The sequence below is a fragment of the Vombatus ursinus genome, unplaced genomic scaffold, assembly GCF_900497805.2.
Source record: "Vombatus ursinus unplaced genomic scaffold, bare-nosed wombat genome assembly UNPS02011572.1, whole genome shotgun sequence".
In the NCBI taxonomy this organism is placed as follows: domain Eukaryota; kingdom Metazoa; phylum Chordata; class Mammalia; order Diprotodontia; family Vombatidae; genus Vombatus; species Vombatus ursinus.
Genome location: NW_020951350.1, coordinates 3,467,148 through 3,482,059, shown reverse-complemented (window position 1 = coordinate 3,482,059; position 14,912 = coordinate 3,467,148). Strand labels below are relative to the sequence as shown.

General features: G+C 44.0%; 2 protein-coding genes across 3 annotated transcripts in view; one reads left to right on the top strand and one right to left on the bottom strand.

The window, feature by feature from the left end:
- The window catches only part of SIL1 (SIL1 nucleotide exchange factor), a 268,182-nt gene extending 266,243 nt beyond the window's left edge, over nucleotides 1-1,939 (top strand). For both annotated transcript variants that reach the window (XM_027856499.1, XM_027856498.1), the window contains one exon: nucleotides 1,442-1,939. In XM_027856499.1, the coding sequence (XP_027712300.1) occupies nucleotides 1,442-1,795 (354 nt within the window). In that variant the 3' untranslated portion in view covers nucleotides 1,796-1,939. The remainder of the gene's footprint in view (nucleotides 1-1,441) is intronic.
- A 7,361-nt stretch (nucleotides 1,940-9,300) lies between these two features.
- The window catches only part of CTNNA1 (catenin alpha 1), a 153,479-nt gene continuing 147,867 nt past the window's right edge, over nucleotides 9,301-14,912 (bottom strand). Inside the window, exons 15-18 of the mRNA XM_027856545.1 lie at nucleotides 13,707-13,888; nucleotides 13,226-13,331; nucleotides 12,410-12,544; nucleotides 9,301-10,417 (exon numbers count right to left, since the gene is read on the bottom strand). Coding sequence (XP_027712346.1) covers nucleotides 10,130-10,417; nucleotides 12,410-12,544; nucleotides 13,226-13,331; nucleotides 13,707-13,888 — 711 coding nt within the window. The 3' untranslated portion in view covers nucleotides 9,301-10,129. The remainder of the gene's footprint in view (nucleotides 10,418-12,409; nucleotides 12,545-13,225; nucleotides 13,332-13,706; nucleotides 13,889-14,912) is intronic.

The window sequence follows — 14,912 nt, the reverse complement described above, 5'->3', positions numbered from 1 at the left end:
CTGAGGAGGATATTTCGGACGGGTTTGTGAAAGAAAGATTGAAGGCTATTAGAACATGTTTGAGGAATATCATGGATTCCTCTCCCAGAGAGTGCTAATTTGGGCTCCGTTAGGTGCTATTTTGTTCCAGGGGCTGGGAGAATTTGAGTGTGCAATCTGTGTGCTAGAGCTCCGCAGGCCCCAGAGAGTTGGGATTCTCACCAGCTCCCTGACATTGGGCATGTCATTTCACTCCTCTGGTGAGACGTGTTGGCTTCTAAGGTCTATTCCAGTTCCAGATCTCTGACTTGATGAGTCTATGATGTATCTGAGTAAGTTACAGAGTTACAAGTGCTAATCAAGGAGGGTTGGAGAATCAGGCCTTGGATGTGATTCTTAATTTGTCATTTTAAAGTCTGAGAAATATAGTAATAAATGACAGAGTGAAGTGGGCCAGTGGATCAGAACTCAAGCTGTCCAGAGAATGGACGTGGTTCTCTTAGGGGCTTTCCCAGTGAGGACCTTCTCTTCTGGATCGTTTGAGCAAGTTAGGCCCTGTAGTTCTCAAGCAGGAGATAAGAGAAGAAAGCTGCTGAAGCCAGGAGACCACATTCCTCCTCCTTTTCCCTAGTCAGTGAGGACAGGTACCTCTGGGCTTTCCTTGTCCTCTTCTCTGCTTTTCCCCTCGCCTAGTAGAATTGCTCTCAACTGAAACTGGTGACGCCGTAGTCTTCTGTAATAGCAAAAAGACATGTGGTGTTCAAATCTAATTAGTAAAGTGTGCACATAGTCATTATCACAGGAGGTGGCCATCTGGGCCCAGGGATTGGTTCTTAAAGGCACACCCCCCCCTTCCCACACCCCTCCCCTCCTCATCCTCCTTTTCTGGCTCTTACATTGAGCTGACAATTGTCAGAATCCTCTGGCCATGAAGAACAAGGTCAGTCACCCCCCACCCCCTTATCTGGAGCTCCCTTACCCAGGGGTGGGGGCAGAGGGCAGGAAGGATAGGACAGGCCTGTGCAGGGTAGGGCAGGTGAGGGATTCAGAAGTCATTTTGCTCCTGCCACCTGAGCTTACTCTCTCTGTCACCCAGCTAGCTAGTTCACACATGAGCATGTGCCCATGTGATTACATCAGTGTAAACTAGTCTCATTCTTGGATAAATCACTTAGGGTAGATGGGAGTCAGTGGCATATCTCTGTATGTGAAGGACAGCAGGTTATTTTAAAATTGACAGTATTCAGATTCACAATCAATTCTCTCTCGTTTATGAGTGGAGTTTTTTTTGTTTGTGTTTTTTTTGTTTGTTTTTTTTCAGTTTTCTGCCCTCTTGGCCTTATAAATGTAAATTTTCCCCATATTTCACCTTGATTTTGGTGCCTTGGCTAGCTGGGATATCTGGTGACTTGGTATTGACTCTGTGTCCCTTTCTGCTTTTCCTTCTCCCTGTCTGGTGCAGATGTTGGTAGAGACTGCTGAGCATGGCCAGGATCCCCCAGAGGAGAAGGTACAGCAGTACCGCCAGGTGGAGCTTATGCCGGGACTTAAGGAGCAGGGCTGGTGTGGCATCGTTTCGGGTCTGCTAGGGCTGCCGGAGCATGACATGCGGGAGAAAGTGCTGCGGACCCTGAGTGCCCTCCTCACCCCTTGTCGGGACCGTTACCGCCAAGATATCCTACTCAGCAGCACGCTGCAAGGTTTACGGGACGAGTACCAGGAGCTGGCAGCTCTGGAACAGCAGGACGGGGAAGAGAATGGTTACTTCCAGGAGATGCTGGGCACCATCAATGGCTTCATCCAGGAGCTTCGATGAGCTCACCCCTCGGGCCAGTGGTGGATAGAGAGGGAGGCACGGCATTCAAAGGAACTCTTGGGGATTGAGGGAAGACTTGCCACCCTGACGCTGACATGTCCTGCTGACCCTGTATTGGCCATTAAATGGTGGTGTTGAAAGTTTGCTGTTTGTTTGTCTTTTTAATCTTCTTGACAGTTCTGATCTGGAGATCGTCAGGTGGTAGAGGTACATCTACACTAGAGTGTGCAGGATAGAAATTCTCAGAATTGGTCAGGAGGCAAGTAGCAGGGTTGGGATGAATAGGGGAAATCTGAGCAATGGGGCCTTATGTGCAGCGTTGCTAAATCAGGTTAAGTCAGAGGTTCTGAAGTTGGGATTCCTTCAGGGGTTTGTGGACAGATTTTAAGGTAGTCTGTGAAATTGAAAGGGAAAAATATTTAGATAACTGTGTTTTGATATAATTGGTTTCCTTTGTAATTATTTTACGCATTTAGAAACATTATTTTGAGAAGGTATCCATACACTTCATCAGACTGTCCAAGGTTCCAGGACGCCTAAAAGGTGAATATCTCTTAGGTTCAACAATCAGATATTCCAAGTCAGTGAGGCCGGTATTGAGGAGAGTGACTCTTGTCTGGCCTTGTGGATGTTGGTTTGGACATGGTATTGCCATGCCTGGCCAAGTCATGAGGTTCACTCCCCTGTGGGCTAGTTTGCATAAGGGAAACTTCCTCCCAGCACCCCAGACTGCAGTCCCCTGCCTGCTGACCACTAGAATATGGCATCTCCACCCCTTACCCCACGGATGACCGAATCCGAACTCTTTCCAAGCATCGGTTTTCAGTTCTGTACGTAATCATCACTTGTATTTCTGTGGCACTTTTAAGATTTACAAAGATCTTTCTGGACGGTAATCCTATAGGACATATACTTGATAGTTTTATCATCACCATTTTACAGATGAGAAGACTGGGTTCAGAGATTCTATAGTCTTAAGAGTTCAGAGTTACATATTAAGTGACTTGGCCGTGGTTTGGATTAAATTTATGCTGTCTTTTTCTGAGGTTAGTGAATGTGGATGAGGTGTTTTGTAAACCTTAAATTCAGTATAATTTAGCGTAGTAATGTGAGCTTTTGTTGCTATCACATTTGGTCTTCCTGAGGAATTGAGGGTAGGGATTGTTATTCCCATTTTACAGATAAGGAAACTTCAGAGAGGTGAAGTTTCGCTTGTGAAGTCATACAGGCGAGACGTGGCCATGAGCGCGGGGCATCAGACATGATAAATGCACCTTCCTTTGACGCGGGGGTTTTTAGGGGCAGTATTTTTGCTTGGTGGTAGTGGGGGTGGTTGTTACTGGTGGTCCTCCGTTTTTGAAGACCACCAGTGACATCACAGATGAGTGATGTTTTGAGTATCCTGGCCAAGGACGGGGCTGGAGGGGAGAGCTGGATCTTAGGCTTTCTGAGAACTAGCACCTTTCTTTTTGCCTTTAGCAGATATCTTCTCTGTGCTGCCAGATTTTCTTTCTCTCTCCCAACCAGGCTGGCCTGGGACTTTAGATGACCAGCCAAAAGAGGTCGTATATGAGGTTAGGGAGAGGCGAAGGCCCAGGGCTCTTGTGTGGACTGCGCGGCAGTCCCAGTTACCTCCCCCTCCCTGCCTAGCAAGGGTGCAGAGGAGAGAATGTGCACGGCAGCTGTGAGCCTGCTGCATCCATGTTGCTATGGCAACTCTGGCTTGGGGTTTCCTGATTTGGATTCCTGTATGTTTGTTTTTCTACCTTTCCCAATGCACCAGCCGGACTGGGCTACCTCCCTCCCTTCCTTTCCAGAGAAGAAAACACAAGAAAGCTTAAGTTTTGACAGGGACTGGCTCCTCGGGTCCAGGGATTAAAGTTGAGGCCCAGTGGGGAGGGCTGTGGGATATAGATGCTCAGATGGGTAGCCTGATTGCTACTTTCCTCCAGGTCACTCTGCCTGACCCTTCCTAAAAGGCTCCAGTTTATTACTTGGAAAAGGTAAGGTTTGAAAAGCACTTTGCATAAGATTTTCTAGTCTCCCTACCTTTCCTTGAGTGGGTAGGGCAGAATTATGGCCCTGGGGTGACAGTTTCATACACCTAACTAACCATGTTGCTTTTCTTATCCTGCTCAGGGTAGAAATGGCAATTCATGGCAGCTGGCTGAGAGCTTGGGGCCCTTTCTCTGTGGGGATCTCCCCATTTCATTATTTCTCTCCCCATGATCTCAGCCCTTTCTAGCCTGTACCAACCAGGGTGTGAGAAGGTTGGGGATAGCAGAATGAGGTTGAACATTGTTCAGCACCCAGTACAACAGAGGTGTAACTGTTGACTGGACCCACCACCCCTACCATCAGAGTTGCTGCGTGGAGACTTCAAGGAAGAGAACTGAAAGATGAAAGTTGGAGGAGCCCCCAGGGACATAGATGGGGAGTTATGGGCAAAGGGAGGGCAAGGTTGGGGTAGTGTAGTTTCCTGGGCTCCATTACTGCTCCCAGCAACATTCCACCCACCTTAGACCCATGAGGTCAGAAAGGGTAGGTCCTGTGATCAGATGTACTGGTCTAGGATCTCATTTCTTTTGGTTCTGGTCTAATTTCTCTCTAGTTTTTGCCTTTCAGCTCTCTTTCTTCTCTAGGAAGAGCAATAGATATTTATAGCCTTTCAGAGGCACCACTGGAAAAGGCAGGAAGGAACGGGACACTGGCTTTGTTCCTATCCCCCACATACTGATGAAGGCGCCACAGCTGGCTCCAAGGCCTGGGAGATGCAGTCACTAGGGCCATGGGAGACTTTTGGTGGAAGGAGAGTGATACTGTCATCATCTCATCTGTCGTGTTGGCAGATTCCTCAGACATTCTTCACTTTTCTGCTTTGTTATACCCCTGTTCAATGTCCTCATTCCTAACCTTCTCCTCCTGACTACCTGCAGGTCTCAACTCACATCTCACCTTCTGCAAAAAGTGTTTCTCAGTTTCCCTTATTACTAGGGCTTCCCTCTGATACTACCTCCCAATTTATTCTGAATATATCTTGTTTGCACATATTCATTTTCATATTGCATTAGAGTATGAGTTTCTTGAGGGCAGGGACTATTTCTTTGTATTCCCAGCACATACTCCCTGGCATATAGTAGGCACTTAATGAATGCTTCTTGACTTCTTCCCCTTCAGGACTTTGTGTTGAGCCAGTTAGGTATTTACTGAGTGCCCCCCAAGGGCCTGCCCATCCATCCTTATTCAGTGTATTGTGTGAGATATTGTAGAACATGGTCCATGACCTTGGAGAGAGAGCTCCTGTTCTTGAATGAGAGTTAAGTCGTACCAACAGCACAAATGGAATCTAGGGCGACCAAGCAATGAGAGGTACTTGGGGAGTTTCTGCCTTTGTCTTTTCCTCTTCTTCCCCCCAGCTCTTCTCCATGTTCTAACTCTGGGCCTCTGCCCAAACTCTAGGCCACTTAATCAGTCAGCTTGCCTTCAGTGCCCATGATCTGGGGGACCTGGGACTGTGGAACAAGAATAAACATGTTCACGTTTGATTGAATTTGGGCTGAGACATTCCCAGAGATGGAAAAGTGGAGATACTTTACGAATATCCCCAGAGCACTCACTACTTTTTCTTAATGGTAGTTTCACTCATCCCAGTGTATTCTCATTTGCCATTTGAGGACAAAGAAAAAAAAAGGATGAAGTGCAGCGATGGTAGGACAGGGAGTCGGAGAACACATGTATCCCTTAAGCCCTTTTCTTTTTCATTGGCAGATCATGCCAGAGCCTTCAGAGAGGGGAAATTTGTCTGGTCTGAACGGCAACTCGTGGTTGGTAGTTTCTCTCATGCATGCAGGGAACCAGGGTAAGGATCCTCATTAAATCCTTCCAGGTAATTGGCCTGCAGGGGCTGAGAGGGTGGGGTAGGGGTGGGGTGGTGGACAAGTTGCCTGGTCTATCCAGTACGGTATTTGGCATCACTAAGGGAAGCATGATATGGGGATGTGTGTGCTGTTGCCTTGGAGTTTTAAGAATAGAAACCAGGTATACTGTTTTCTGTGGGAGACTGCCCTTCCTTGGGACCCCTGAGATATAGCTTCTAGTTTGAAGTCACTTCAGCATTCACAGAGCGTCCACATTGTGCCTGTCCATCCCGATTCATATTGGAGAATGTGCTCCCTGACCTTGGACAGCTCCCATTCTAATATGGGAGATAAATAGAATCAGCAGAACAAATGAAGACATTTCTGCTGTGAGTTGGCATGAAGCTGACCAAGCTCCCAGACTGCCATTTCCATGGACTAGAGACTGGGTTCTTTGCATTCTCCTTCCCCTCCACAGGTCTTTATTTTTAGTATATTGGGCACTGTAACGTATGGAGTGTGATGATCACGCAGACTGGTGACAAGGTACATAGAGGCGGCTACTCTGGGGGCACAAATTTTTGAATAAATGGGGGCTGTGTCTAAAGAGCCCCCCAGCCAGCTTTATTATTCCCCATAACCTGTGGCCCAGGGGCTCGAAAGGAGATAGCATTCTCTTCTCCTCCCAAAATGCTCTGGGAGTGGTACCAGCCAGGTCAGGGACCTAGGGTTCTCAGCAGAGAATAGGGAGGGGTAGTACAGATATGGTGGATCTTACAACCTGTCCCGATGGGCAATACATCTTCTCTGTGTTCTTACCTAAGAGCCAGGGACAAATAAGGGACTTGTGGCTACAACATGGTGGTAGTATGATTGCCCTGTTTGGAAGAGTGGTTCATGGAAGGGACTATTTGGCATTTAGGGTAGTTTGGGACCATATGAGACAGGGGTTAGGACTTGATCTGACTGGGCATGGGAATGGGTGTAGTGTGTTAGAAATAATCCTCTACTCTTTGCAGGAAAGTGATTTGGGAACAGATAGTAGGCCATAGCAACAGTCCAGAACTGAGGCAGGGCAGAGGAAATGAAGATGGGTAAAAAACAATGGTTTTTGGGAGGAGGAAATAGTAAGATTTGCAGGCTGACAAAATGGAGATGAAAGAAGGAAAAGGAAAAGGTGATTCCACCATATGGACAGGGAATGCAGTGCCTAAGAAGAAATTCTAATGGGTTAAGTTCAGTTGTTTGGGGCCAGGTCCCTGTACCTGAGAAATGAAGGAATGAACATGGAAGCTTGAGAGCTCGCTGCGGGAGGACAGTTAGTTTCTGGGAGCCAGGGAGCAACTTGATGGGAAGAATTTCCAGACCTAGGAACAGTGGATCATCTAGGACTGGCAGCTTTGTTGGCCTGTCTTTCTGTTGTTGTTTTTTGTTTTTAGGCAATTGGGGTTAAGTGACTTGCCCAGGGTCACGCAGCTAGTAAGTGTCAAGTGTTTGGTCTGAGGCTGGATTTGAACTCAGGTCCTCCTGACTTCAGGGCTGGTGCTTTATCCACTGCGCCACCTAGCTGCCCTGTTGGCCTGTCTTTTGACCTAGAATATTTTTAGAGCCCGTTTGGGGAGGAGGTAGTATATTTCTCTGGGACTTCTCTTTGACCATTCTTTGTTTCTCACATATTCACAGCTCTTCATTTATTTCATTTAATATCCTCCAGTGAGAAAGGGATGCAGGGGAAGAGAGAAAACAAGGGAAATGTACACTTTAGATACCTGGCAGGAGGGTTCAATGAAGGCCTACTGTAAGATTTTGAAACCAGAGGCAGCTTTCCCTGCAGAATTTTGTCCTGCTGCCCATTCCCAATTAGAGCTGAAGGAAGGATTTGTCTTATATGCTACAATGGATGTTCTACTTTCTGCAACAGATGTTGTAAATCGAGTCTTTTTAAGTGTATAACAAAAGAGCTGGCTTTTTCTTAATAAAAATCCTACTGTGGATCCCTCTATAAAACAAATAATTACTCCTTAATCTGTTGTATAAATGTATTTTTTTTTCATGTTAGCCCTCTGTAGGGAGCTGCTCACAGCTAATTAAAGGAGAAGGGCACAATCTCATCTGTCTACTGCAAATCAGCCCAGTTTTATAGCCATGGAAATGGGGCTGGGGGAAGGGGTCATAAATAGATTTAGGGTTGTAAGCAGAAAGAGTTGGGGTTTGAACTCAGGTTCTCTGACATCAAAACCATTCCTCTTTCTATTACTCCTCCTCCAGGTGACCAAATCTGGCCCAAGTACAATTTTTATAATTCTGTGATGACAACTCACATACTATGACAAAGCTGGTTGTTCTTCGTTCTCAAAGTGGACCAAAATGACATCATAGTGTTGGGGTCAAGCTACGTGTCGCTGTGGCTGATCAGACCAATACCAGCTCAGAAAGCTCTACCACAGGCCAGGCATCAATAGTCCATATGAACATTTGGAGCAATGACTCTGAATGTGTGCATCTCCGACTTATATACGATGTAGTATGTGTATGTACATATATCAGTCATTAGATTGTGAACTCCTTGGGGGCAGGGATGGACTTTTGCCTCTTTTTGCATCCTCAGTATTTAGCACGAAGCTTGGCATGTAGTAGGTGCTTAATAAATGTTTATCAACTGACTATATAACACTTTAAACCATTTCATCTGGGACTTCTATTAGCCCCATAAGGTAGCTGATGTATTTGCTAAGCAGGGGCCCCTCATAGGACACTCTCTTAGAGGCAGAGATTTTAATCCAGGCCTTCTTGATCCAAAGGCTGACTAGATTTAAAGCTGTAAGTCTTCGTGAGCTAGAGGGTCAGTCACTAGCAGCTGCTGGCTCACGCTCACAGAAGCTTTTTGAAGAGCTGCATGTGTGATAGTGCACGTCTCCAGACATTGCCAGTGTTTAACTAGTTTTAGTTGACTATATGAATGTGTTACAAGTGAAGGCTTTGAATCGTGGGGAATGTGTCAATACACAAAAGAGGGTGTGATAATTTTCTTACCACATTGGTTAAACTATTGATCTTTTAAAAAATTACATATAAAGGTTCTGTTGGAATCAATACAACAGTCTTTCCTGTTTAATTAAGTTTGCCATCCAATCCTATCTCATTCCCACATAGGAGGGTCACTCACTTTCAGAGGGCAAGGGTAGGATAGGATGGTTTTTCTTAAGAGACTGTGGGAGTTATGAAAAGAGAATATGAAAAGAGAAAAGGTTGGTCCTAGATACAGTGGGGGATTAAGACAGGTCACTTAATTTGAAAATTGTACCTGATGAAAATAGTTTGAGAGGAAAGGGGAGAGAAACTTTGGCCCACTTGGCTGGATTTCATCATGCACTTTATTGGGAAAAGTTTGTGTAAAAAATATTCAAATTCATAAAATTTAAATAAAACAGTAAAAATTATACCTTGTAGCTATAGTAATCGCTATAGTAATCACAAATAATGTAAAGTTGAAATTATTGCCTGAACAAACACTATTTTGCAAGACTTCTTTTATAAGCCCAAGGCAGGAAACACCACAATTATTAGAAATGAGCACAATGACAAATTTGCATTTGAATACTGAGAGAAAGCAAAAAACATGTTACTATTACAGCACCACAACACACCGGCTGGAAAGAGCAATTTTATTAATGTCCTGCAGCAAAGTACATTAGTAATTTGTAACCAAGCATTAAAATTCTCATCCTGTGTCCTAAAGAGAGTAATCAGTTTTCTTCATGATGCATTATGTTTTACTGAATTTCTTACAGACAGATTGTCATTTTGCAGACATACATGAAATCCCTCACACAAGGGTTACTGCCAACGTTGGTAAACACTGGGCTCTCCGAGACGTCCGAATGGGCAGGCCTAGGCACTCACGGTCACTTTTTAATTTAATAACAGCCTATCTATCTATCTGCCCAAAATGGTTTCTTTGAAGACAGCCTTCTCCACAGTGAAAAGTACCCAATTGCTCTCTTCCAAATTCAAAAGCTTTGAGTTAGAAAGTTGTATAACGTGGCATATTTTCTCATCAATTTTCCTCCTGAATACTAAAAGTGATAGTCCCCACCTTTTTGTTCACTGATGACACAAACCTCTCAATCACAATGCAAACCTTCAGTCAGGGAGACAGACACATCATGATATAATAGTGTTAGCAATCTCTTTGGTTATAGTTTTTCTTCAAGCTTATATTTTTTAAAAAATGCAACTAAAATAATGCTTCTGGAATCTAAAAGCATTCTCCACTGAAGTACAAGCTTGTTCTCATACTGGTATCACATGGTCAGGTTTTTTAAAAAAATCTACATTCTCATAGCATCTAATATCAACATTATATTAAGTAAATACATTTGAATGAACAGGAAATATCTATGATTCACAGAAGCCATTTGAAGGAAAGTTAGTTTAGAGAAGACAGTGGCAGAGGGTGTGAGTGGCCAAAGCCGCTCTAGATACTGTCCATGGCCTTGAACTCACTGAGGGCCTGCACGGGATTCACATGCTTCTTCTGAGATGCCCGCTTGATTTTCGTCTGGGTTTCGTCCTGTTTCTCTCTCTTCACCAAGGGTTTCTTTTCTGGGGCCTTCATCTTCCAGGACACAGCAGGGAGGTTGAGAGAAGCCATTCCCTGGGATTTCTGGTACTTGGTGGAGGCCACATAGGAAGCCTTCACAGTTTGTACCACAGCATTCATCAGGTTCTTGGCCGCCTGGATCAGGGACATTGCACTGTCCACCTGGGGTCACAAAACACAACATGCCTCTTAGAGACTTGGGATGGAGGATGGTTATGTACTTAAATCAAACTCAGTGCCCTTTTCCCCTCCAGGAATCTATATCGAGAGTTCCATCAACTATATTTGTAATAGCACTCTTTGGTTTGGTGATGGAATTATACATCCTGGGATCTGTGAACTTGTTTTAAAAAACATCTGATGACCGTATTCCAAAATAATCGGTTTCTTTTGTAATCCTGTGCCTTGTAATACCCTTTTCTAAGGAGTCTATACGCCTTAACAAACAAAACGAAGACCCTCTGATCCACACTGAGTCCCAGAGGAGGACAAGAAAAGGGGTATATGTATATGGGTTCATCTTAGGACTGGCCCAGGCAGATGGTGTGTGTGGTGGGCAGGGGGAGACCTCTGTGCATATAAGGAGTTAAGGTTTTGTCCTGGAGGTGAAGATGCAACTAGAGGCAGGTAGGGAGACCACTGAAACCATGGGAAAGATAGCAAAGATGTTAAACTCTTTTGCTTCATAGTAGGCATAGGGGAATAGAGAATCAATACTGCTGACATAGTGCTTCTTGATTAAAATACCAGTGAATACATGAATATGGAAGGGAAAAAATTTATAGTCCAACTTTACCTGACTCATAGATGAAATTTAGTATTTCCTTTGATTTGGAATGTAGACCAAAAAAAATTCTTGTGAGATTAACATTACTTTGTGTCTATGACCAGAGGCAAGGAAGAAAAAGCATGGGTGGTTCTGATCCTCATTTCAATCTAATGAGAAAGAAACCCATGAGAAAGGCCTCAGAAGCCCACACAATTTTGGCTAAGACTATTGGAGACCTGAGGTCAATGTGAGAACTTCTGTGTAGTCAAGCGGTGCCTGGGGGTTAGCTTAGAGCCTCCATCTACAACCCCATGGAAATTTCAGAAACCTGCTCTTACATGAAATAGGTTAGGAGGAATGCCCTGTAAACCCTATTCTCTCCAGGATGAAGAGTCACTGGAAATAAAGAGGGCACTTCAGCTTTGAACAGTATTGCTAACGAGCCAACGAGTGCCTGGTAGTTGGTTAATAATCACCTCTGGCAGACATGAATGCCCACTATTTCTATTACAACCAGATGAGCTTGCACTTAGAAGCAAATATTTTTTTTTTCCTTCTGTTTTCCTGTACCTTAAATGGCTCCCCCCATTCAGCAATGCCAGAACCGAGATGGGTGTGCCAGGCAGCTGGTCTGTGAGGCTCATTCTAGAACACTAATGTTTAACAAGACAAGGTCTGTACCCATCTAGCTCACTTATATTTCTGAAAAGCAACACGGGTCCTAAAAGGCACTCACTCCAATGCATCTGTCATGCCGTAACTCCTTTCAGAAACCCCCCGATTTTCCAAATTCCACCTTGATGGTGGTGATAAGTATAAATGAATGATTCAACCCAGGTTGTGGTGAGCTAGGGGCAGGGCCCAAAGGGACCCACACTTTGAAAATCACAGCTCTCACTCAAACAAGGACTGACTGTTTCTAAGGTCCCATTTAAAATATGATCATATGTATTTAAGTAGGTTCTCTGAGCTGCTAGCCCATGTGTCCCACTTTACATGACCATATCTTCTTTGTGGCTAAGATGGAAAACTCTGAGTATAAAAACTTTCTTTTTCCAAATTAGTGAATTAATGTTCTTGGCAACTGCTCTCAGCTACTTTCAACAGTACACGGCTACATGGCTTAGGGCCACCAAGTAATGTATGTTAAATATCTGGTCTACTTACCTTTGTTTTCTTTTCCCCCAAGACCTAGGTCAGAAATCAAAACCTTGGGCAAAGTGTGTTTTTGGGTCTACACTGTGAAACAGCTACCTTATTGGCTGTTTTCACTGAAGGCCATTGCAGATTATGTCTGTGTCAGGCCCCAACTAATATGAACCGAGTTTGTTCAGAGCTAAGCCACTTTATTCACATTCAGTAATTTACTTTTTAGGAAAACTCACCCCAGAGACAACAAGCTCCCCACCCAGGTTCTGAACCTCTGCCTTGACTTTACTGCAGATGTTGAGCTGATGGCAGTAGAGAGCGATGCGCTGTAGATACGCAAGGAGGTCCTGTTTGCAGGCCGAGTCTGGACACTGGAAGGTAAAACAGTATTTTTAACCTAGTAGTCCTCTAAAGACAGATGATGGCTCTTTTGTAAAGCACTGTATGATGTGAGCTATTATGATCTGCGCCTGGGCCTGCTCACTAAGGGCTGCAGCACAGACTTCCTTCGAGGGGGAGGGAAAGCAGGCAACTGGGATGTGTTTGGAACAAGCTTCATGAACTAAGATATCACAAGTTACCTAATTATATCCATAATGTAGTATGGGGAAAAAAAAAAGAAAATTAAGGGGACATAAAAGCCAGTCAGATGATGAAATCCAAATGAGAAAATTAACATTCATGAAAATTGCTTTTAAAAAATTTCTATATTATGTTAATTTTGCTAAAAGCAAATGCTGGTTCTTCAGATTATATAGAATAGTGTAACAATTCCTGAGGAGTCTGGGCTGGTTTTTTTTTTTTTTAAACTTCAGCAGCATTCTGCACCTCCATCTGCGTTCTGTACCTCCAAAGCTGGATGTCCCAAATGCTCCACTGTCTGGTATCATCCTCTGTGATGCTGAACGCTCGAGGAGGGCACAGTTATATGTTTCAAACTGTTCTTTGGCTTTCTCCATGAGGTCATGTATTCTTTGCAAATGAGTATGAGTAACAAGTAAGAAATAAGGATTGCTGCCATTACTCATATCAGATATAGCCCTGATGCTTACATGGTCTGCGATAGTTCTTCCCAACTTATCCATCCTTGATCCTGCCTCAGCAATTTTCTTCGCTGCACTAATTACATCTGATGTGTTTTTAAGTGGTCCTTTGCCTCTGCAAAAAAAACAATCAGAAAACACTCATAATCAAGACCAGAAATACTGGACCTTATGAGAAAGCAGTGAAAGGCTGATACTTGGGTAGAGGGTGTCAAGCACTATATCCTCCTAGGGCCCTCTTTAGGGGAATCTAGTCATAAGCATTAGGAGATAAAAAAAAAGGGGGGGGGGGGCGGTGACCAGGGTGGTCTAATACCCCTCAGAAAATGAAACCCTATAAGGGATGTATTGTGTTAACTTGCTACTAGAAAAATCGCAAGGATCCATTGGCTTCTTTGTACAGGAAGCATTCAAGAGCCCTCACCCTTCTCCCACTGCTTACTGAAATGTGGCCAATGCTGCCTTACAGAAAGCTCCCATGTGGGCTCACCTGGTGAAATCTGTCATCTCCATCATGATCATGCACATCTGTTTGGCCAGGACAATGATGTCATTGCCACTATCGTCCCATTTGGATACCTCGGCATCCAGTTTGCTTTTCTCTTCCTGAAAGCTGGCCACCTGCTCAGCAATTTTAGCTTTCTGTTCTTGGGGAAGCTGAGCCATGATAGCCTGAAATAAAGTGAACATAAAGTTTTCATAAAAAGAGAATACAGAGTTCTCCAAGTACATTATCCAGTCATTCCGACTGGTTTTTCCAAGAATGTTTCCAACAGGCAATCTATGACACACAGATAGGATAATACCATAATAGGCTTCATTGTGCCTGAAGGGTTATTTCTTTTCATCTTGAATTGAAATTTATAACTTAAATTACCTACCAACCTGCAAGAACAAGTTCTTAAAGGGAAACCGAGTGAGATCAGCAGAAGGCTGATGCAGCTCTGTGATCATCCTCATTTTGTGACCAAACTCCTTTTTAATCTTTCATGCCTCAAACTCCGCCTTCTCTGGAAGGAGCTAACTTATGAAATGGCTTCCCGAGAATGCCAAAAACCATACGTTTTTCACTTTAGCATAGTGCTTTACGTCTTATATTTTTTCAAGGTGATTCAGAAGTGGTTTAAAGCGCGTGCTCTAAAGGAGGAAAGAGAAGTCCACTAGGGAATATAAATCCCCACCATGTGACCCTGCATTTAAGTTTCATCAAAGCACCATTTTGTTTTCTTGGAGCTCAGAAGCACTTCCACAGGTCCAACGACCACCTCTGGGATCAGGCAGCAGATGGTAAAGGGAGGTGCACAATGGTCCAAGAAGGCCACAGGTCTCTGACAACTCAAGAAAGGCAGAGTCCTTATCCTGAGTGCAAGGAAATGACCACAGACCAAGGAATCCTGGAATAGTTTCTCCTAAGTATAGTTCCCAAAGTTAAATGTCAGAAATTTGATTAATAGGAAACCACTGTTCAAGTGATTTTAGAAGAATGAAAAAGCCTACTCTAGTAGTTTTTCATGGCATCCTCCCAAGAAGACAAAAATGATAGTGGTTGAAGATGCAATACTTCAAATAAATGCAATAGCATCGGCTATTTTCCTCGAATGTAGTGTTGCTAATATTTCAGCCGTCAATAATTAATTTTTTCCCATCTACGCTAACATCTGAGGCCTAAACAATAGAGCTTGCAAAGGGAAGGGAT